Source organism: Pieris napi, chromosome 7 (genome assembly GCF_905475465.1).
Source record: "Pieris napi chromosome 7, ilPieNapi1.2, whole genome shotgun sequence".
NCBI lineage: Eukaryota > Metazoa > Arthropoda > Insecta > Lepidoptera > Pieridae > Pieris > Pieris napi.
Window position 1 is genome coordinate 6,955,641 of NC_062240.1, and position 23,610 is coordinate 6,979,250.

The 23,610-nt window shown below is 34.8% G+C and overlaps 2 protein-coding genes across 2 annotated transcripts; both read left to right on the forward strand.

The window, feature by feature from the left end:
• The first annotated feature begins 246 nt into the window (after window positions 1-246).
• On the forward strand, window positions 247-7,835 carry LOC125051064. The gene is made up of 3 exons (XM_047651205.1): window positions 247-868; window positions 3,163-3,354; window positions 5,703-7,835. Exons 1-2 carry the CDS (start codon window positions 302-304, stop codon window positions 3,346-3,348), a joined length of 753 nt encoding a protein of 250 aa, XP_047507161.1. The 5' UTR covers window positions 247-301; the 3' UTR covers window positions 3,349-3,354; window positions 5,703-7,835.
• Window positions 7,836-14,135: 6,300 nt separating this feature from the next.
• On the forward strand, window positions 14,136-23,146 carry LOC125051402. The gene is made up of 10 exons (XM_047651685.1): window positions 14,136-14,639; window positions 14,924-15,027; window positions 15,921-15,992; window positions 17,307-17,456; window positions 17,753-17,951; window positions 18,569-18,739; window positions 18,903-19,060; window positions 21,046-21,266; window positions 21,382-21,604; window positions 21,960-23,146. Exons 1-10 carry the CDS (start codon window positions 14,498-14,500, stop codon window positions 22,161-22,163), a joined length of 1,644 nt encoding a protein of 547 aa, XP_047507641.1. The 5' UTR covers window positions 14,136-14,497; the 3' UTR covers window positions 22,164-23,146.
• Window positions 23,147-23,610: the final 464 nt, after the last annotated feature.

A 23,610-nucleotide genomic window follows, 5' to 3' on the forward strand; every position in this document is an offset into this window, starting at 1 on the left:
ATTATGAACAACAAATAAATTAGGTAGGTTCATTAAGATAAAGATAAATTTTGTTTGCTATGTATAAGTATATTTGTTTGCTATACATTAAGATAATTGTCTATGGGAACGTTAGCCCATTTTTATTTAATTTCATAACGATCGCAATAAGTGGTGCAGTTGAGCCGTGACAGTAGACGCGCGCACTAATTAACGAAATCCGATTTCGCTGTAACTGTAACTAACTAGGCAAAATATTTGCTAAAAAGAATATTGCGTGCCGCTACGATCAGTGCGTTCGCGCGCGCCGCACGAGCGCGACATGAGTGTCGATGTACAGTGCCACGGTAATACGCTTAACGGCTTCTACACCCTAGAGAAAAGGTTTGAAACCCTCTCACCGCGACGTGCGAGAATCCTGGAGTTGCTAAAACCCGACGATCCGGGCCGGGATGAGCTGGAATCGATCGTGCGACCGGCGCCGAGGAGAGGTCTCGTCAAACCATATGACGAGGACACCTGGAGGTTCCTCCAAAAGACTGTGACAGCACATAACGTAGACAGAGAGAGCCCACCTCCGCGAAACCAAGAACTAGATACGAAAGGAGAACGATCTCTTGCCGATGAGCTGAGGGAAGCTGAGGAAGACGAAAGAAGCGGAAGTCATATACGTCGAGAGTTGTTAAGGGAATTTCGAATGCGAGGTGGAGGCATCCGAGAGGCCTTGGAGCGAGAGCGTCTTGGGAAGCTAGCTCTAGCTGTGGAAGACGACGAAGAAGATTACGAGGACGAAAACGGACTAACGGCGGCCGCGAGGCGCCTGGACGCGTTGCTGGCTGAGTCCAGGAATCTTCACGAGGAACTCGCGGAGATTCAGGAAGACATGCAGGTGCTGGCTCGCCGGGTGACCCGCCGCGACCCCTGACGCGTTGGTACCACCCCCCGTACCACCTCGTATACAGTGCACGCTTGGTGTTTGGTTTCTAAACTCTTAGTCCTTAAATTAGCCTATAGTATTTAGCCCCACGTTACATTCCTTTCGTAGGCTTGATTTTTAGATAAATTATTCAAATTCCCACCGAAATTCATATGATTATAATCGATATAATGAACGATGGAACGATGAATGGAATTCCGCGTATAAAATTAGTGTTGATTTTAATCACAGATTTGCGGAATCGAGTTTAATCATTATTCCCGTTTTCACGTTAATATTGTTTGTATTTTCTGAACGATGTGGTTATGTTCGTTCAGGTTTAGCTAAAAATTGACGTCAAAGGCTCTATTTCAACCGCGATAACATAAACCGACATAATCTTATTAAGAACGCGTGTAAATATCACGGGATACGGTAACAATCTTTTAATCAGGAAGTAGGCGATGACCGCATCGTCTGCCCGGATTTAGGTGAACACTTAGATTTAAATACTTTAGCTATTTACGCAAATTCTGATCATAATATAAGTTACCTTAGTATATTACCAGCAAATTATTAAAGAGCACCCTTTCCTTAAATAGTATTCCATGGAAAAATGCATACATATCGCGTAGAATAAGTCGATCACGCTTTAGAAAGTCATGATATTCACGGATGTAAATAGGTGCACTGTATTTGTAAATATCTAATTTAAAATTTGAATCACATGAAGTGAAGTTAACAGTTTGCTTTTTAAGCTGACTTTTTTGTTCAAAATATTTAATGATGAGAATTTGTGGACACAATAATAATATTATTTTGTTCGGTTTGGGGCGCATAAAAACTCTGCAATATCTGTAAAAGTTAAGAATTAATAGAACTCCGTCCTTTTAGTAGGTACACAATTTTTGTAAGATTGAACATTAAACCAGCAAAGCAATCATGTTTTTCGTACTATTTAGGAGTTACTTCATTTCAAAAGTATTTCACACATTAATTCGATTAATTAATAAAAAAGAAAGCTAACCTAACCTTAAAATATAATAACTAAAATATATAATTAATAGAAGTCCCTTTAGGCAAGGTTGATAATATACTGGCAGCGTTCCCACTTTGAATAGCTTGACAAAATCTTTGTCCGAGATAGCTGCTAGTTCTTCGGTCTCCTGTGATGTCGACTAACCTTTTTGATATTTTTCATAAGTGTCAACAATGTTATATCAGTATCATCCGTATACAAAGTAGAGCAAAATTAATACAAAATATGCATTTTATCAATTTGCAGTTAGTAAACAAAATCATTTTAATGAGTTCATTTTATCACTTATCTGTGCCAATTACCTCTTTATTAACTTTTTATCTGTAATGATTTACAATTTTATTTCTCTTGCGTCTTTTAATAGATTTATAAAGGTCTGTTGACCCTCAAAACCAAATGATATCGGTCCACTCGAGATTCCAACTCATATAAAAAAGGAAAGAGAGTACCAAAGAATTCAAGATTTTAAAAATCGTGTACCAAACCCAACATTGGTAGTACGTTTATTGCACTTTGTGACTTACAACTAACTAAAAATATTTACATAAGTAATTCTTGTAAGTAAACTGGTAATATTTACCATTAGAGTACATGATCCCCTTGTTCTAATATTTAGAAGGCGGAAACGAACTCCACTCGCTACCTCAAAGCCCCTGCGGAAATGTTGTTTAGCCTCATTTTTATAATTTAATCCACATGCAGAATATTTGTGGGAATGACTAACGCAATCACGAATGTTAAAATTAGATATTTTGGTCAAAACCTTTTTGAATTTTAAGTACGTGTTCAATAGTCGTAAAACTCGTTTGACACCTTCATTTTTTTACAATTGTTTTAATAAAAGGTCATTATATTAGTGTTGCTGTTGTAATGAATGATTATTTTTAACTAAATCATACGTACCTTATATTATTTTCTTAAACCACCTTTGGTCTATCTAACGGCCACTAAAATGTTATTTTTTTTATATAATAGGGGGGCAAACGAGCTTACGGGACGCCCAAAAAGGGCAGTCATCGCCCATAGACACGCATTCTTAGTAGGTGCGTTGCCGGCCTTTGAATGATTTGGTTATATTATTGTTATATAATAATCTAACGTCAAACATCCTCAAGAATTGAAACTACTCGATTTTGTTTGGTTTGCCATAGCCAACATTCGAATACAATGTATTTTTTCTATAAAGTATATATTGTTGCTATATCACACTATATTATTGTTGTTATAGGCTGAATCGGCGCGTGCATGTCGGTGCGCGGCAGCAGCCCGGGATCTCACTGCACAGTCGCAGGCTCTAAGATATCTGGATGACGTGGTGGCGTTGCTGAGTGGAAACGTCGCTGCTGCTTGGCGCGTCCGATCCTGGCCCTTTGCTCTGGGCTGCCGACAGCCTGACCGAAACTACATCATTTGATCTCAGGTATATAGAGAATAGAAAAACACTTCAGTTCTTAATTTAACTGCGCACCAGATCGTGATATATTTATAATAGAATTAGATTTAGTAAGCCTGTCAGTTCAGTATTAAAGAGATTAAAGTTTTAAAAAAGAAGTTATTTTCCTCAATACTGTTATTAAATTCATTCATATCTGTGACATTAAATTATACAAAAAAATATTTTTGGCTTATCCATTAGCTCATACGTCATAATTTGATCTCCATCGCACTTATTCTATTTATACTTTAAATATAATTCATTGTCATAACTTATCTTAATAATATCTGCGTTCTTCATGCTTTATATTTTTATAGAGATAATTACACTAATTTCGAACAATATTAACGCATATTATTAATTATTTATTTTCGATATTAGTTTAATAATATTAAAACATGTGCAAATGCAAGTGCAACAAAAAGGAATTAATTAATAGAATATTCGCTCAGAACCAAACGATAGCACGCAAATTGATCATGAAATGAAATTAACGCGTCTAAATTTCGGCGCAATTAACGTCATATAAATAGGTTCCGTAATGATGCCTAGATTAAACCTTTGTCTAGTTTTAGTATCTAGGTTGCAATTAATATTAGAAGGAAGCGCTGTGCGCCCTTGCATTCGACCAGCGAGGTCGGTGTAAATATATAAATCGACAAATAGTTTTTTATCAAAAATATAAAGTTGCATTTATTGATATAAGTCATCGTTCAGGTTCATATATCCAAAATATGAGTGATAATTCCAAGCGTCAAGTCTAATTTAATATAGGAACTAGGAAGGGCATTTGACAGCGCATTTCACCTCTTGTAGCAGTTAGGTAGGGTTGGGTTGAAATTATGTTATTTCTGTTATTTATTTTTTATTTAGATATACGAACAGTGGTTTAGATAGTTACAGACTCTAAATCGTCCTTTGGTTTTAGTTTTCTTTTGTTTTTACTTTTATATTTTGTTGCTACATTAAATAAAATAATTAAAAAACCACCACTTCTTATTGTGGAAACTATCGCAAACTTGCGTAAACATTTTCTGTATAAAAATAATTTATATAATTCTGAAATATGTTTGTTGAGAGTTAGGCGTTGAGTAATATTCGTTTTAACTATAAAAACAGTTTCAAATCAATATTTTGTGCGATCTCTGTGTGCGTTAGAAAACGAACAAAAGATCTTCTACGTAATTTAAATCAATACCAAATATAGAAAATATAGATTGAAATGAAATAATGATTTCACAAATAAAATAACTGCACTTTAATTTACAATACATATATATTACTTGTTTACGTTCCGCGCCATTCAGTTCGTTGAACCGATTAACTGGCATTGATTTTGTGCTAAATTTCAGTTAAAATAATGCTACGAACATTTTCACGTATTTTATATATCGGTTGACTGCTCGTATGCGGTAATTGTCAGTCAATTCAGAGTTTACGCGCATAAACAAAATGTAACGTTTTACACTTTTTTATTACTTAAGTGAAGTTTAGTGAGTTTGACGACTCATTGGTCTAGTGGTTAGTACCCCTGACTGCGAATCCATGGGTCCCGGGTTCGATCCCCGGCTGAGACGAACATCGATGTGATGAGCATTTGGTGTTGTGCTTAGGTCTTGGGTGTTTAAATATGTATTTATATGTCTATCTATCTATAATATGTATGTATATCCGTTGCCTAGTACCCATAACACAAGCTTCACCAGCTTAGCATGGGACAAGGTCAATTGTGTGTGAAACAAGGTGTGAATTGTCTTTAAAAAAAAAAGTCAAGTCAAAAATCATTTATTCATGTAGGTAACGCAATGTACACTTATGAACGTCAAAATAAGAAATATACATGAAATGCTTCTAATTTAACATTTACTGCCAGTTCTCAAATCAAGGGCGTAGAACTGGCAATAAACTTTCCGCCACTAGTTGCCAAGTTTTTGTTTTACACAATGTTTGAAAGCAACCATTACACCATGCTCCACATGACATCTTAAGTAATTAATAATGGTAAAAAAAAATAAAAAACAAAGATTTGTCCTCTATCAGCAGTAGGCTTGGTGAAATAGGAGCACGAACTTACATTCTCATGGGAACAACACGCAAATACAAAGTCGAAATAACTAATATCACCGCATACACGAATTCAAGTCCGACCAGTGACCGTGCAATAAGTCTAGATTTTTTTTATTTTGACATTTACGAACACAACACAAGAAAACCATTAGGGTAACTTACTAAGCATAAAATATTAACGAAAAATCATTTGAAGTTATGTATTTAATTTTAGTAATCAAGACTGTTGTGCCAAATTTACATTTTCTATTGTTTTTTTTTTTCAGTGGGAAAATTCAAAGGTTTTCGACCCGGTCTCAACACTGAACCAATAAAAAACTCGTAATGTTTAATACAATTATAAAATCGTTTCAAGCTTAATTATACGATTGACCTTCAAACTACTTTTTATAGTTAGCTAACAACATATCTGCGTTTTTTAATAGTTAATTTTAATTTTATATAATTTGTGGTAACAAAATTTGCTCCTAGAGTATTATTTAAATTATAAGATTCATAATAACTTTTTATAAACTATATTGTAAAATTGTTTAAGACTGATTACTATGGTTAGTGAATAGTTTCTGATAGTTGTAAGAAAATAGGCATATTACGCATATGTCGCAGCCAACTAGCTTAATAAGCTTATTACCTAATAATTTGTTCCGAGGCTAGCTTTTCAAGCTAGGATTGAAAGATAGTACTGTCCTGGCTTTCTGACCTGGTTTGAACATTCTAGTTCTGTTTACATGAGGCTAGGGTTATTTTATGGTAGTACTATTGCATGGAGTGAGTGACCATTAGCTGCAGCTCATTTTGGATGTGTAGTGCGAAATGCGAAAAAAAAAAACACTATTCGGCTGAATGAGTTACTTCGAAAACTGTGCCAATTCACACTAGACGTACTAGAAGAAGAGTTACAAAAACGGGTGTGGACAAGATCGTGGATTTTAATAAGAGATGAACGTGGATCATCTGCTTTACTATTGGAACAATTTCGCAATGAAGATTTAGACGAGTATAAGAGTATTTTGCGAATGACGCCTGATTTCTTTGATATTCTGCTGTAGTAGTGCTGAATCACGTTTATATTTGTCATTATAACTTGGAAGGGTGGCGTTCCACAGACATTCATGGTCACGGTACAGTTGTACAAACTTTAAATTAATATCCATTCTTAGTTTGGGCATCTTAAAATCTCAAAAACACGTCGCGGTGACATAAATAAACAAAACCCGTGGTTCCTGCTTACTAGCTAACTGAAAACTACCTTCGCCGGCCATATGAAGCTAGTACCCAAACCAGGATAGTAAAATCAGTGGTGGGGAGCGCTACTATCCTAATAAATAGAACTCTATCCTATTAAAAATTATCCTGACTTGTAAACTAGCTTACTAGCTCAGAAATGAAGCTAGTTTTGTCTACACGAAGCCAGAAGTACTAGCTTACTAGCTTACTGACACTAGCTTGCTATCCTAGCTTGAAAAACTAGCCTCGTATTACTCGGGCATAACAGTCAATAGGCTAGGCAAGTAATAAAACCTCATCGATCCATGTCATTTGTCTAGCTGTTTGATAAACTGGCTGAACATCTTTCAGGCCGCTAGTTAAACGGCAATGTTTAGTTAAGACGCTAGGCTGTATATTGAACGGCTTATTAATCTAGTTGGCTACGACATATATTTTTAAGCAAGGCCGTCAATTTTGATCTAAAGGCCATACTCAAAGTCGTTGCTTAAGAGTTACTTGAGACAATCTAGGTCTTCACCCGTATCACTTCAATGTCCGTCGTTTCACAACCAAGGCTTTTGTAAGGACATATTACTAAGTATTCTTTTTAGTATTTGTTTTTTGACGTAGGGTCCAAGAATAGGCATCCTTATGTTCAAAAGGCGATTGCTATTCTACAGTCATTGTCACTCGCAACAAAAGAATTGCCGTACGCTCAACCAACTGAACAGCGCGCGGTGCGTTCAAATCTCGTCTGTGCAATACATTTATCTTTCTATGTACAGAATTAAGATACTTATTTAGTGCAGGTATCATGAGTAAAACACCCAAAAATCTTTACATGAGTAACAGATAACTTCCCACTAGCATACGATAGGATAAATTGTTAAAGAAACCGTTGCAAATTGCGGTCGAAACCCATATACTATAAAGAGTTTTAACGACACTACATTATATTATAATTGTTCTGTCATTAGATAATTGTGGACTCTGAGTATGGTCATTAAATTGAGTTGCGAGGCACAATCTATGTTTAATAAATGCGGATTTTAATAATTATAAAATAACGGTGCTGATTTGAATTGCTTTTCCTGCACTTGTTATGTAATGTGTAGGTTAATATGAATGAGTTTTCGTGCAAGAAATACATATTGTAATCTATCTTTGAAATAAAATGTTTATTATTGTGATTTTTGTTTTCTTTATTACTCGAATAATGAATTATTTGAGTGAAAATTTTGTTAAAATAGCATTATTGAGTAAATAACCACGTATCATATATTCTCACAAGACACTACCGTACATTGGTGAACAGATTGTCTACTTAACAACCCGAAAAAATATTTGTTTTACGGGAATCGAACCCAAGATTATGAGTATAGGACAAACTGCCACGGATGTGATCAACACGTTTAAAGTATTTCTCTGGATCGCTCGTATAAAAGATGTTTATATAAAAGTTATTTTGCCTAAAAATATTTATTGCTACAATAGATGTTTTTACGAAAAACTTGTATGTTCCTACATTTTTAACCGAATTCAAAAGTGTGGAATCTCTCAATCCGTCAACCTTAACACTCGAAACGTAATCTAATAAACTTACTTTCATACCCCGAAAAATTTTGGCATCAACCTGACTTGAGATAGAGTTTGTTTTTATGATCGGCGAGTCATGTACCACAATTTCGCATCCCTTATCATAAATGGAAAACCTTATAGGACGCGGAGTAAATTAGCCGACATAATGAGTTCCGGGTCTCATCCCGTTCCGTCATGAACAGATATCGGCCTGAAGCAACCCAACTTACACAGAACCCCTAACTAATTGTTAAGGAAAGGTTATTTACGGGCTTGACTTGTATCACATATAAAGTACAACGTTTGAAAAAGATAATTTATTTTATTATGAGATAATAACGATTTAAAACTTCTCAAACAGAAATTAAAAAAACGCTTACAATGATAGAAATACTAGCTGACCCGGCAAACATTTGTTTTGCCATGTATATTATTTCTAGAAAATATTATTCTCGTTCAATAAAAATAACTATCTACAATATTAAAAAATAAGGGTTGATCATAGAGGGGTGAAGATTAGGGGTTGTATCTATTTAGGTATGTTGTATCATAAAAAAATAAAAAAAAATAAAAATTAAAGATTTTTTTTTTTTGGGGTGAACACTCCTTATCACTTAGGCGTTTGAAAGATAGATAGTAGCCGATTCTCAGACCTACTGAATATGCATATAAAATTTGATAAAAATCGGTCAAGCTGTTTCGGAGGAGTATGGTGACTAACATCGTGACACGAGAATTTTATATATAAGATAATATACATTTATTAGTCAGCATTAAAAAGTGATCAAAATGAGATTCACATCACATACAAAACCAGCCCAAAGTTACCAACACTTTAATTCAAATGGAAAATTAGATTAAAGTCGTATGAAACGGAACGAGGACACGACAGTCGCAGGATAATCAATGTCTCCAAATCAACATAAAGACAGCGGGCATAAATCACTCTCGAAATGAATATAGTTGAATTATGCAAAGTTACGGTAGGGGTAGATCGCGTGTTCCCTAAGAACTAATTGAGCCTGCCACGCCGCGTCTCTAGGGCTGCCAAAAACTTTGAATCTCTCTATCTAAAAGTCTCCGTTGCTACCAATATGATAGCAACTTAAACATCTTAAAATACAAAGCGCTAAAGTATATCTCCATTGTGATGGCGTCTATCAAGATCACTCATAAATTCTTAATCTGCGCCTATCAGCATTCAGTTAGAGTCTTTCATCCCCTATTCGAGACACTTTTATTCAATTATTTTTTTCTTTTTAATACAGAGCAGTGTTGGCTTAGTGGCATCAGTGTGCGACTCTGATCCCTGAGGTCGTAGGCTCGATCCCCGACTGTGCACCAATGGACTTTCTTTCTATGTGCCCATTTAACATTCGCTCGAACGGTGAGGAAAATGCCGTGAGGAAACCGGCTTGCCTTAGACCCAAAAAGTCAACGGCGTGCAGACAACAAAAAGCTGATCACCTACTTGCCTCTTAGATTACCAATTGATCATGAAACAGATACAGCAATCTGAGGCCCAGACCTAAAAAGGTTGTAGCGCCATTGATTTATTTTATTTTTATCACAGTAACAGTAGAAGTGTTAAACTTACATATTTTTTTAATGTTTTGTTTATTCAATATCCATACGGGTAAATATAAGAAAATTTTACTCATTATAGTGGTAACACCAAGAACTCCGCAGAACGGACCTGAGATTATGTAACGCCACGAACCGAATTAATTCCTGTAAAATCGTAGGGCTGTATTAACAAAAAACAGGGAATGGGTTTAGAAAAAGCTAATCTAAGTCGTCAACCCTACGGATTTCATAGCAAAACGAAGTTACAGTACCGCCGTGACGTTTATACGGGTACCATGCCTTTCCTTTGCTTCTAATTCTTTATTATTTGTCAATTATAAGTTATATCTGCATTGCATTTAAATTACTTTTTAAAAATGAATTTGGCAACATAATTACAATTTTACGTACAAATTCTTAGTTATTATTTTCAATACTTCTTATTTATGTTTATTGTTTTTCCCTTTTCATGTCTCCATTAGATTGCCAGTTATGAACTGAGCAATACTAGAAAGTGCAAAAGTGTGTGCGTGAAGTGAAGTGTATCATCATGCGGTTGTCACGTCAGTATTGTTTATTGTATTTGTTAGTATTGTATCGTAGTTGCACTATATTTGTCTAATTCCATTTATTCAGATTAATTATAATAAAATTAGATAACACAGACCCATTTTAGTTAGTAAGTACAACTTAAAGACAAATTTTAGTACTAATATAAACAACAAATAAATTATATATGTAATAAATAAACAGCCTACAGCCCTGCGATTCTGTAACTCACTTTTCGAACTCACACAGCGGTTTTCGCATCGGCGGTCGCTCTCAAATCAGTCGTGAAGCAGTCATTTTATGATTTAGCATTCTGATAAACAATAAACTACAAGCTCCCACCTATTCAGAATGCCAAATCAAAAAATGACAGGGCTGGTCTCTCAGAGCCGACAAGCGTAGGCACAAACTACCTAACATCATGTTTGATTGTGAAAAAACAAAATGCAATCCAGCCGTATTTACGAGGAAATTTATAATTTTACCTGCTAAAGTTTTACGGTGGCAAAAACTGTTTTCAAACGTAGATGCGGCGTCAATAGGGTTGCTAGCAGATTGATTGCTGTAATATAAGTATTGAAAATAAAAAAGTTAATCCTAATAAATAAAACATTAATAAACGAAAAAAGATGTACATAAAATATTATTAATTCGCTGCAATAAACAACCGTTCACTAATGATTTTCGTAAGCTTCTAGTTTTGCTAAAATAACAACATTCTAATATAACGCCTATAATTTTCACGATAGCGCACTAATTTCATCAATATTATGTTATCGCCACAACCCTAGAGCACTGAGTTGAAAAAAGTTTAATTAATATTTAAATAGCTCCTGTTCCCGCAACTCCCTTCTGCCGACTCATCACGGGTAATCCTCTTTTAATTAATATCTACTGTGCGGTCATGTTACGGAAATATTCAATTTACACTCTTTCCTAGTGCTTTTACATATTAAACGTTTTTCTACAGTGTATGCGACTTAGTTAAGAATTAGAATATATTAGTCTCATTTAGTATTGATATGAACAGAAGTATAACACAATTCAACGTAAAATAAAAAAGGGCGTGTATTGTTCATATACTTATTGTTAATAAAAAAAAATTGAACCTTATTTTATTTTGTTTACGTACACGGTATTTTATTATTTAAATAAATCTTGTGTGGAGGCTTTACGAATTTATTTTTTATAGAACAAGGGAAAAAGTGGCAGGAGGCTCATCTGATGTTAAGTGATACCGATGCCCATGGACACTCTCAATGCCAGAGGGCTCGCGAGTGCGTTGCCGGCCTTTTAAAAATTGATATTTATGTAATCAGATTAAACAAATAAAAGATTTAATCCAATAAATAATATATTACTACTAAGCCGTAATAATAAGCCCTTGTGGCAACAAGCGACAAGCGCTAGTATTATTCGGTCCATTTATATTGTCTTTGTTAATAAATAATAATAGTATCATAGATTTTCACTTTCATTTTGAAATAGATATATAATTTTTTATCATAAGGATCGATTTGCTATGATCAGAGGCGGAAGCTCAACCGACGATATCAGTCATGCAAATCCGCAATTTATGAAAAAAATACGAAACTTACATAATAGCAATGAATGTCTAAATCACGCAAAAGCTTTAATGCTTTCATAGCAATAGCAAAAGTTACAATAGATTTATTACATAGATACCGTAATGTTATTTAAAATACCTATATTTTAGAAAACTAGACAATGATAAAATGCGATATAACATTCTGTAATGTAATGAGGAATTATTATTTTTCATTAGACGTGTTAACGGTCCCCTGAATAAGCCCGTTGAGCTAACAGGTCGTGTGTTTCGACCAACGGATTATTATTTCTTCTTCTTTTTTGCGCAATAAACACCTGCAAAAAAAAATTACAAATCAGACACAAGACGATGCGTACCAGATGTCTAATGTGCCTTGTCAAATGACTACTCTAAGCACCACTCTAAACCCCAAGCCTTATCGAATTCCGATGCTTCGATAGAAAAAACATATTTATTTAATACCTCGTTGAAAAATTTATACAAATTATTATAATTAAATAATAAGGGTTTTATCTCTTTCGAGCGATTTCTTGCAGGCTCCTTTTCATTCTTTAGTTTGTTCCTTTTCGATGAGTTTAGTTGATTTCTGTTTGTCGTGTTATGGACGGCGTCCATTTCACAAGCAAGTCTTTGGTAATCCTCAGCGCCTGGATGTAGTAAGACCTGTAAAGGCTTGATAGGGCGAGTAGGGGATCGTGGTCGAGCTGTGGTGCCCTCTACTGGCGGATTAAGGATACATTTCTTCAAAAGAAACAGGCTAATAAGTAGACTTCTTTGTCAAATGCGACGGACACGCGGTTATTAAATTCCAGCAGTACCAACTAGGTAGGTAACTTGTGTCGGTACACAAAAATTGTAAATTATATAGTACAGTTTAATATAAAAAATAACGCCATCTACTGTAAGATGGTGTTAAACAATGCTTCATGTTGGTTCTTGTTTTTATGACTCATAGATATCACAGTTTCAATTGCCAAAAACAGATGGCGCTAAAGTAAATAAAAAATGTCAATTGTGGCATAGGTAAACAAAGAATTGTTATACAAATTAATAAAAGACTCTAGCCTACTTTAGTGTTTTTCAAGCTTTTTCATTTAGTAAATGCATAATATATGGTTCCTGGGTCAACGGGATATTTCAAATAATAGAGGATATTATTTTCATATTTACCACTCTCGTATAACAAAATAGTGAATTTTGCGAATTTATTAATTGCGATAAATGCTATCTAATGAAAGTGCTATGCTTTGTTTATAATGCTTATAATTAAATCTTATTCTACTACATGAGTTGCACTTCGGCATAAATTTTCTCAAAGAGGTAATAAAGTATTATTGAGTGTCCAACTCGAAAGCGACTTTCGCCTTTAACAGCTCAAGGGAGCACCCTTAACAATCGACAATTTTTATCTATAGCAAAAAATTAATACACGTTTGGCTATATTATTTCTATTAGACTAGCAAAAAATACGTACGTAGTAATGTGTAAGAAATCTTTTGTTCCGATAAATAATCGGCGAATACGATATATCTCTTCCAATAAAACTATCATAAAGTTTCGTTCACCTTGTTTCAATGTTTTTAGCTTGAGCATGCGAGGTTATAGAGCGTTATGTTATAGATAGCTTATAAGGTTTTTTTAATACATATGAGTGTTTTGTTAGTACAATGAGTCAAAGTGTCGAATCTTTAACTCAAAGAGACTAACTAATTTTTTTTACTCACCAGACACTATACTACTTGCTGCGTCAATATAAAAAGGGAAAAGCTTAATTTTTTTTACTATAGTGCGTAAAAGCCTCAATTATTACCACTTCCCAACAAAAAAGACCCCGTAGGAGACCTTGACACGTCTTAACGGATCCGGGTGATCCAATCACGATAGCTAATGACAAATTAGAAGGCGGAGGGTAAAGAACCTCCTTAACCGGGGAAAGCGTGAACCTTAACTTCGTACTTCGTTCGTTCTAGTGACCTTTCATCTTGCCCTTCAGGCGATTAACCACCCCGTTCCGGCCCAAGGCGAAGTCGGAGTCTCGCAGGAGACGTCCTTGCGCTGGTCGCGGGAAAACGCCCATCCCGGCCGAGCTACGCTCGCCAAAACACCCCGAGCTGAGCTATAAAAGCCCTTAACCGACCTTGACCGGCCAACAGCGAAATTCCATGAAAAAAAAAAATTAACTATTATATAATATACTAGTTTGTAACAAGGGCATAGAGCGGGCGAGTGGAACTGAGATGAAACTCTTCATGACTCTTTATATTCGTTAAGTTTTTGGTTTACTTTGTAAGGAACTGCAACAAAAACGCCATTTTTTATTTATATTGGAACAAAATGAAGTAACAAAAGCGTATAGCAAAATAAAAGTACGCACTTACATTATGAGAACAAAACACAAACCAGCCGAGCACTATTTTTAATTTCATTGTCTCTTTATTTAATCATTGTTCAAAACTATAACACACGTTTTACGTATAAATATTATGTGCCCTTACTAAAATTTTAATACATTTCGTACCCTCTATCCGGTTCTCGTGTCTATGGCGCCTATGGCACGTGGAGCGCTATTGGCATGGCTCACTTACGACCATGTCTATAACGAGCGCGGTTGCCAACGCTGCCGCTCTTGCCGCGGCCGGTGCAGGCAAGAAAGCCGCTCAGGTGCAGTTGCAGGCAGAGATCAACACGGATGACGAGTGGGCCAAGTTTCTTAATAGAGCTGGACTCCTCGGTAATTAACCTTACATTTAAAAATACTAGGCTAAAGCAAACATATGATTACGTGAAACTTAAAGAGAAGTCGCAGAGGGCTGGTATTACTTTGAACGATAATAGTAGGTATTATCAAATGCATGTAGATTGTCAAGGTTCCTATTTTTTTATTCACTATTTAGCATCCTTATGTTTAAAAAAAATAAACTATGTATTTACATCGTTTGAGGGTTACGTCATAAAGAAAATCGTTCGATTAAGTTCTTCGCAGACATTTCTTTTAATAAATAATTTTGTTGGCAGTAATCGATGTGTATACAGAATGGTGCGGCCCTTGCATAGGAATGGTTGGAAATCTGAAGAAAATTAAAGTGGAAATCGGTGGAGACAACTTGCATCTCGCTGTCGTAAGCTTATATTTTTACATACTAAGGTTTAGCTTAGTATTTTCACAAATTTGACTATTTGACAACTTAGATTTTTGGATCTATGTTTAGATAGATAGATTCTAATTAAGACTATGACAGACCCCATCCAGGACTAAGGGTCCTTAAAGATAAGATCGTATCAATTCCTAAAAGGCCGTCAACGCACTTGCGAGTCTTCTGGCAGTGTGAGTGTACACACAGGCTTAAATCATTTAACATCAGATGAGCCGAGCCTCCTGACCGTTTGCAGGCTCCTGTACTATAAATAAAAAAATAATATTCCTATCAACATCAACGACTCGGAATCTTTAAACTCAGCTATCACCATTTCTTATCTTTCTTCCGAATGTGCAACATAATTTACAAGTAGAAAACTTTCCCTGGGGAAACATAAGACGAAAGATGTTAATTAGCAAACCTCATTGGTATAGTTATCCTTGGGCTGCCCTGCGATTCTGTAACTCACTTTTCGAACTCACACAGCGGTTTTCCCATCGGCGGTCGCTCTCAAATCAGTCGTGAAGCAGTCATTTTATGAATGGGACTCTGAAAAGGTGGGAGCTTGTATTTTATTGTTTATCAGAATGCCAAATCATAAAATGACTGCTTCACGACTGATTTGAGAGCGACCGCCGATGCGAAAACGCTGTGTGAGTTACAGAATCGCAGGGCTGCTCTTAGAATTTAACTCTGGCCTGCTTGTTTATTGCGTTTGATTATGATTGGTCAAGACGGATTGTGTCGCGCATATGTTGTCAAAGACACATGACTTATCAAAAACAGACGAAATAATGAACTGGTTAAGCGAATTTATTAAGTAACATTAAGTTAATGTAAGATAATGTAGCTTAGTTTGTGTTTACAATTTAAAGGCAAAAGCGGACACGATAAGCGATCTTAAGCGATTTAGAAATCGCAGCGAACCCACATGGATGCTTCTTTCGGTGAGTAAAATTATTCATTTGTTTTGCATTTTGATGTTGACCATTTTATAATGCGTTTTAATTAATAATTCTTCAGAAATCTCCAAAGTATTTAGATGTAAGTACGTCCTGAGTTTTTTGCCTGTCAAGATATTTCATGATACAATATTTTTCATTTATCGACAATACATGAACTCACACAATTCTTTCTTATATAGGTAACAATAGGAAATATATATACATTTTCTTTAAACAACTGAATATCTATTTAAGATTAAATAAAACACGTAAAAGATTGATAAAACTGAAGATTAAACTATGTTAAAGCACAACGGCAATTTAATGAGGCAAAAGTTTGAAACTTTAGCAATTACCATCAGGCTACGTGTTTTATAACAAAAAGCGTCTTTAATCGTTGTTTTTTTTACTTGTTAAAACTATGTAATTAGCAGTTCAGAGAGCAGTGTTGGCCTAGTGGCTTCAGCGTGTGACTCTCATACCTGAGGTCGTAGGTTCGATCCCCGGCTGTGCACCAATGGACTTTCTTTCTTCTTTCTGGCGATGCTGAAACATCGTGAGGAAACCGACATGTCTTAGACCCAAAAAGTCGACGGCGTGTGTCAGGCACTGGAGGCCGATCACCTACTTGCCTATTAGATTGAAAAATGATCATGAAACAGATTCTGAAATCTGAGGCCAAGACCTAAAGAGGTTGTAGCGCCACTGATTTATTTTTAATTCAGATATTTAAAACAAAGATATACATTTAATTAAGCATAGTAATCTTTTTTTTGTACGTTAGCTTAAGTTGGCTTATGTAAAGTTGTAATAAATTTATTGTACCCATTCTCCTAGTACGTACTTTACACGTGATGTACCTAAGGTACCTACATACACGAAGCATAGGTGAGTGTGATATGAAGAGGAATATCGCCGCCAACGTATTGATCAAACACTATCTAAATCACATAACCACACATTGTATTGCAATGTAGCTAATGCTCCACTTTTAACAGTTCATTTCGACCTATTTTTTACATACTAACCTACTTACTGAGAAACGCTAAGGTACCTAATAAAACCTTTGAATATAATATTGATTAATTACACATCATGGACATACAATATACATATTAACTTATTTGTTTATTATTATTTAACTTACATTTTTTGTAAGATTTAACGTTGGAAATAGGCACTTAGTTGAAAGTATGTGTATGTATCTCTACTATATGTGGTACAAAGTATTACCACCAGGAAAACTAAAGTAGATATGAATGAAACGTAAAATGAATTATTATTTTTAGTAAATGTTTAATCCTATACTACCCACAGAATAAGCAGCTTCTGAACGTAGTTTTTGGCGCGGACGCCCCTCGTCTAACGCGTACTATTGAACAGGAATTGAAAAATGAAGAATTGGTGCGGAAAGGAGAATTAGAGAGACCCCAACGGGCACCATTTGAGCTGACTCCACAAGAACAGGTTTGTTATGGTTGAACGCGCTATAATAATAAATGTTGCAAAAATACGAAAACATTTCCTATTGCAAGCATACGTTTTAAGCATTTCCATTGCGTGGAAATACCTAAAATGGTTAAAAATACGCAAGAATAATACAGCATTATCATTTAATAACAATCATATTGTTTATGTAAAATTAGAAGCATTAATATGTATTTCTTTAATGACGAATCACAAACTGTACATTGTGTTACCTACGTGAATAAATGATTTTTGAATTTTGAATTTTGACAATTCAAAGTTTTATTGATAAAAAGGAAGTGGCAATAGCCCAAGAAAAACTACTTCAAGCTAGAAGAGCTAAAGAAGCTGCAGCGGCTGAAAACTCCAGGCTAGCTCGACGTGAATCACGCGCGAAGCGACTCGAAGCCCATTTTAACGAAATCTGCCCGGCAATGCTCACTCCACATGCGCAGAAACATCTCAGGAAGGTCGTCGATGCACTTGAACCGTTTGGTATGTATAGAGTGATTGAGGTATAGACAGACCCAAGGTAAATAAAACATATAAGGAACTATTTTCTAATTATTTATTTATTTTCCTTATTTCTTATTTTTACAGTAACTTAATACTAATAAATAATAATTATAAATAATGCAATTCTTGTGAAATCAGCAAGTAGTGTCCAAGTAAATATATCCGTCTCATGAGCAATAATATGAGATGCGCAAGACACGCGTAAATGGTGCTTCTCTGAGTAAATTCGTACGCGCCCGAGGCAATTGCGACCGCCTACCACGCCAAGTGTGGTTATTTGGCACACGCAGCCCCAGTTTCTCCAACATTTCGGCATTATATATTTTACCTCTAAGGACCTCAAAAAAATATAATGTTACATCCTTACCTCTAACTTGTTGTATCCTACCATACCCAAGACAAACAAAGTTGGATACATTATTGGCTAAAATGTCATATATATTGTCAGCCTTCAACATATTGAATTTTGCAAAAAAACTTTACACGCATATGAATATTTAGGCAACACTGTGACTGTGTAAAAAATACAAACGCAGAACTTACGAAAGTTAAAATCAAAATAAATAATATGTCTTATTGTATGTATCTTTTATTAGGTGTCATTGTGGCAGATAAATGCCCGTTAGTTCTAAATAAGGACGGTCTTAAAGTACTCGCTATAGAAGATGAAAACTTGGCAACAGAGGCGGCGGCTGCAGCACTGATCGACAGGCCTTCACTAACTTTGCTACTGAAGAAGCTACCAGACAAAGAGGGGAATGTTATAGGTATACAACATATAACTCCTACTTAGAGAGCACAAATTTGATACGATTAATCTGTATGCTTGTGATATGAAGAAAAGTTAAAAATTATAATATCACTTGAACAAGTGTTGGCAACAATCAAGCTGGTGTTGAAACTGAATTTAGTGTTGGTTTTTGATTGCAGAGTTATGTCGATCGGCCCTTTTCGGAGATGGTTTATCAGAGGAAAACGAACCGAAGAAATTCTTGGCAGATGAGCTGCAGCTTAATTCTGTGCCAGGCTTGTTTGTGCCGGCTGACCGACACCAACGAGCCGCTGCAATGGATTTACTCTTTCCAAAGGTATCTTATGTTCTTTATCGAGTCTACTAGCGCATTTACAATCTGTTGCAGACGAAGAAGATTTATAAATGGGCCTTTATTGTAACTAATAACACTTGTAACACACAGAAAAGAGTTTTTTCTAACAGGAAACAGCGTAAATATTAAAAGAAAATGTATAAACGTTTCACTAACCTGACCACGGAGTGGAAGCGTCGAAAATTACAAAAGTTATTTCAACACTGTGTTTCGTTGTATAACACGATAGACGTACTGTACACCCTTACATTAATTAATCAAATAAAAACAAAAACCAATCAGTAGCGCTACAACTTCTTTTAGGTCTCAATATAATATTTATCAGTTTATCAGCCTGCTGTGCCTGACACACACCGTCGACTTTTTGGGTCTAAGACACGTCGGTTTCCTCAAGATTTCCTTCACCGTTCGAGCGATTATTAAATGCGCACATAGACAGAAAGTCTATCGGTGCACAGCCTGGGATCGAACCTACGCCCTCAGGGATGAGAGTCGCACGCTGAAGCCACTAAGCCAACACTGCTCTTATTTACCTTAATTAAACACTAACTTAAAAACTTAACATAACTGTCATTGATATAATCATACCTATAACAACTCTAGGTGAAAATCTGAATAAAAAATTTATATGATTCACGAGGTCCTATTATAATCCAAATGGACTTAAGTGTCATTGATATAATCTTACCTATAACAACTCTAGGTGAAAATCTGAATAAAAAATATATATGATTCACGAGGTCCTATTATAGTATAAGATCCCGCTATACAACGACCTTCACCGAGATGCTTATTTAATGAAACTTATTTTATATTTAATTTAATATGTCAATAAATATAATCCATATGGGTTGCCTAGCAAATTTCAGTCCAGAGTATGTTTAATTAATATTAAAAAAAAAAAATTTTTTATATAATTTGCATGTAGTAAATTTTTTGAACTTTTTTCAATCAATATTTTTAATCAGGGTAGTATTATATATGTATCACTATAACCTTCTTTTATACTAAAGATGTATACATACTTTAGTGTCACATAAAAAATATACACATAAATAATTAATTGATTAAAAACAACCTAACGTTTGCATATTCTATGGGCTTCATACTTTCGATTGGTATAGAATTTATCTAATAATCATACCGGTGAAATGTTTAAAAAAATATTTTTTTTTTAAATTAATTAAACATACTCTGGACTGAAATTTGCTAGGCAACCCATATGGATTATATTTATTGACATATTAAATTATATATAAAATAAGTTTCATTAAATAAGCATCTCGGTGAAGGTCGTTGTATAGCGGGATCTTAGACCATTATAATCCAAATGGACTTAACTGTCATTGATATAATCTTACCTATAACAACTCCAGGTGAAAATCTGAATAAAAAATATATATGATTCACGAGGTCCTATTATAATCCAAATGGACTTAACTGTCATTGATATAATCTTACCTATCACAACTCTAGGTGAAAATCTGAATAAAAAATATATATGATTCACGAGGTCCTATTATAATCCAAATGGACTTAACTGTCATTGATATAATCTTACCTATAACAACTCTAGGTGAAAATCTGAATAAAAAATGTATATGATTCACGAGGTCCTATTATAATCCAAATGGACTTAACTGTCATTGATATAATCTTACCTATAACAACTCTAGGTGAAAATCTGAATAAAAAATATATATGATTCACGAGGTCCTATTATAATCCAAATGGACTTAACTGTCATTGATATAATCTTACCTATCACAACTCTAGGTGAAAATCTGAATAAAAAATATATATGATTCACGAGGTCCTATTATAATCCAAATGGACTTAACTGTCATTGATATAATCTTACCTATAACAACTCTAGGTGAAAATCTGAATAAAAAATGTATATGATTCACGAGGTCCTATTATAATCCAAATGTACTTGTCAATTCAACTACATTTTGTTTTCTTAGATGGTGGGTTCCCTAGTTGAGCCTCCGACGCCAGCAGAGCCTCCACATTTACTCATGCTCTTTGGGGCGTGGCAGCGTCGAGCAATTTTATCCGTCACCGTTGTTCCAAAACTTTCCAACCAAATCCTTAGATACGGATTTTTTGCTGATGCCAACATTGAAGAACCTAAATTGCTGGCTAAAAATTTAGACAAATACGAGGAGAGACCAGAAAAAGACTAGTAAGTATCTAGTGTATTTAATTTCATTTCCTACGATTTTACTTTACTTCTCGATCTACTCAAATGATCTTTCAAAATAAAGTACCTATAACCATTTCAAATGAATACTGTTCAGTTCAGAAACCATAGCATTAATGGTGAGCGTTGGAGTAGAAGAACCAGCTTTAGTGGATCCCAGCGAAATACAAAACGAGCCACCAGACGCCCTGCTGACATTAGGGCCACTCCATGTTAGCGAGGATACAGTGGTAGGAGAAGAAGAATGCAGGAGATTCTTTCCACCAGGATATAGTGAACCCGAACACAAACCTAAACCTAAGTCTAAAAAGAAGAAAAAGGTTCGTTAAAGTTACGCTACACTATAGAGAAAATATGCCAATAAGATCAATTTACTTCTTTTATTTCAATTACATTTTCAATAAATAAATTCTACTTTTTACAAAACTAGTTTACCACATTATATTCACCATATATGTATATAACTGTGTCCAGTTTGTGTTTTCACCACACCAACTTATTTTCTAATTTAAGATCATGTATATAATAAATAAATAAAGATATTTTTGATTGTAATTGGAGAAACGGAACGACGTATGCTGTCTCATGTCTTTGCGTCATAGACTAGGAACTAGTTGACACACACAATCACGCGCTTCTTTTGTTATTCATTTCACGCCCTGTGTTGTTTTTCAGAAGCGTCATGAGACCAGAGATGAAGGAGACGAGATGGCCGAAGTATCTACCGAAGTACCCGAGGATGACATCATAGATGGCTCTGCTGAGGACGGTGAAATAGAGGATGAAGGAGAGGAAAAGGAAGAAGATATTGGCCGCGGGGAAAAGGAAGATGACAGTCACCTCGATAAGGCGACCTCCCCACCACCCACTACTCACTAGTTAAAAGCATAGTGTATGTTCTATATTAAAAATAGTGGCAAGTTGATAAAATTATTAAAGAATTCATCTTTCTCTATAAATAAGTGGATTGATCTCAGTACTCACGGTACTTTAGTAAGCACCCTCCTGTTTATCAACACTTCGCACGGGCGTCAATAATAAGTTCCTACAACCGCTAAATAGAACTAAGATGTACTAACACAACTATCAAATATTATACCAATGTAAATATTTGCGTTGTAAAAATAGGTTGATTTTTAAATATATTCTGTATTAAGTAAATTTAATTATTTAAAATTTAATTTTGCATAAGTAAATAAAAAAGAGTGATGTGATTCTTGGACCATCGTGCAATACATTTTATAACAACTGGCTTGTTTAGTTTAGTTCTTTGATTTGTATTTAATTAAAAATACTAAAATCATCAATCATCTTTTCTAGGCAGCGTCACGAGGTTTTCTACCCGCTAATTATTTTAATGATATTTTTTAATTTAATTCATCAGAATTTACCAGCCAGCTACGAATAACTTCCTTTATAGATTAAAGATAATAAAGTACAATAAATATTGTATATGTTAAATTTTTTCAAGAACCAACTTCAAACATCTTAACAATTTACCTGAAAAACTATAGAATTGTTATATATTTTTCTAAAACTTCCGTATTTAAATTATTTATCAACAGTTTAAAAATAATAAGACGAACGAATAGTAATGAATGGATTATAAAAGCCAGTTAATCATATATTACCATTGTAATATATGGTCTTTTACTTTTAGAATTTATTTTAAGTCGAGGTTCTTAATAAAATCACGATTTTTGTACAATATTGGCCTAGTGGCATAAAAAGCGAGAGGTCGTAGCTGGTTCGAACCCAACATGTGCGCATTCAACACTCGCTCGTACTGTGAATGTCGTGAGAAAACCGGCATGCCTTATACCTAAATAAATAATGGTTTAAAAAAATAAAAAAAACACGCTTTTAAAGAACATCAAACTAAAAAGTGAAAAATAATTTAGCCTAATTTAGGCTGAAAATGGTAATGAACAAAAAATACTGGTATTATTGTGAAAAAGCGTGCTCTGTGCCATGTTTTTCGTCTATCGAGCAAAGCGTGTTTTTTAGATTTTTTTTACTATTATTTATTTCTTAGTTAATTTTTTTTTATTGATTTTCTTTTTTTTTTCGGATTATTGCATTGTCATCGATCTTTGACAGGTGCGCAAAGTTTGAATTAAATCTGTCCGTTAAAAGTGGGTCAAAATCGAGTCCGAAGGAGTCGGTTACACACATACAGGTGAAGCTAATATAAAGCGTGTAAAAAATTACGGGTGGTCAGGCACAGAAGGCTCATCTACTTGCTTATTAGAAAATACAAATGATCACGGCACAGATACAGAAATTACAGGCTTTAAACGTTGTAGCGCCACTGTTTTTATTATAT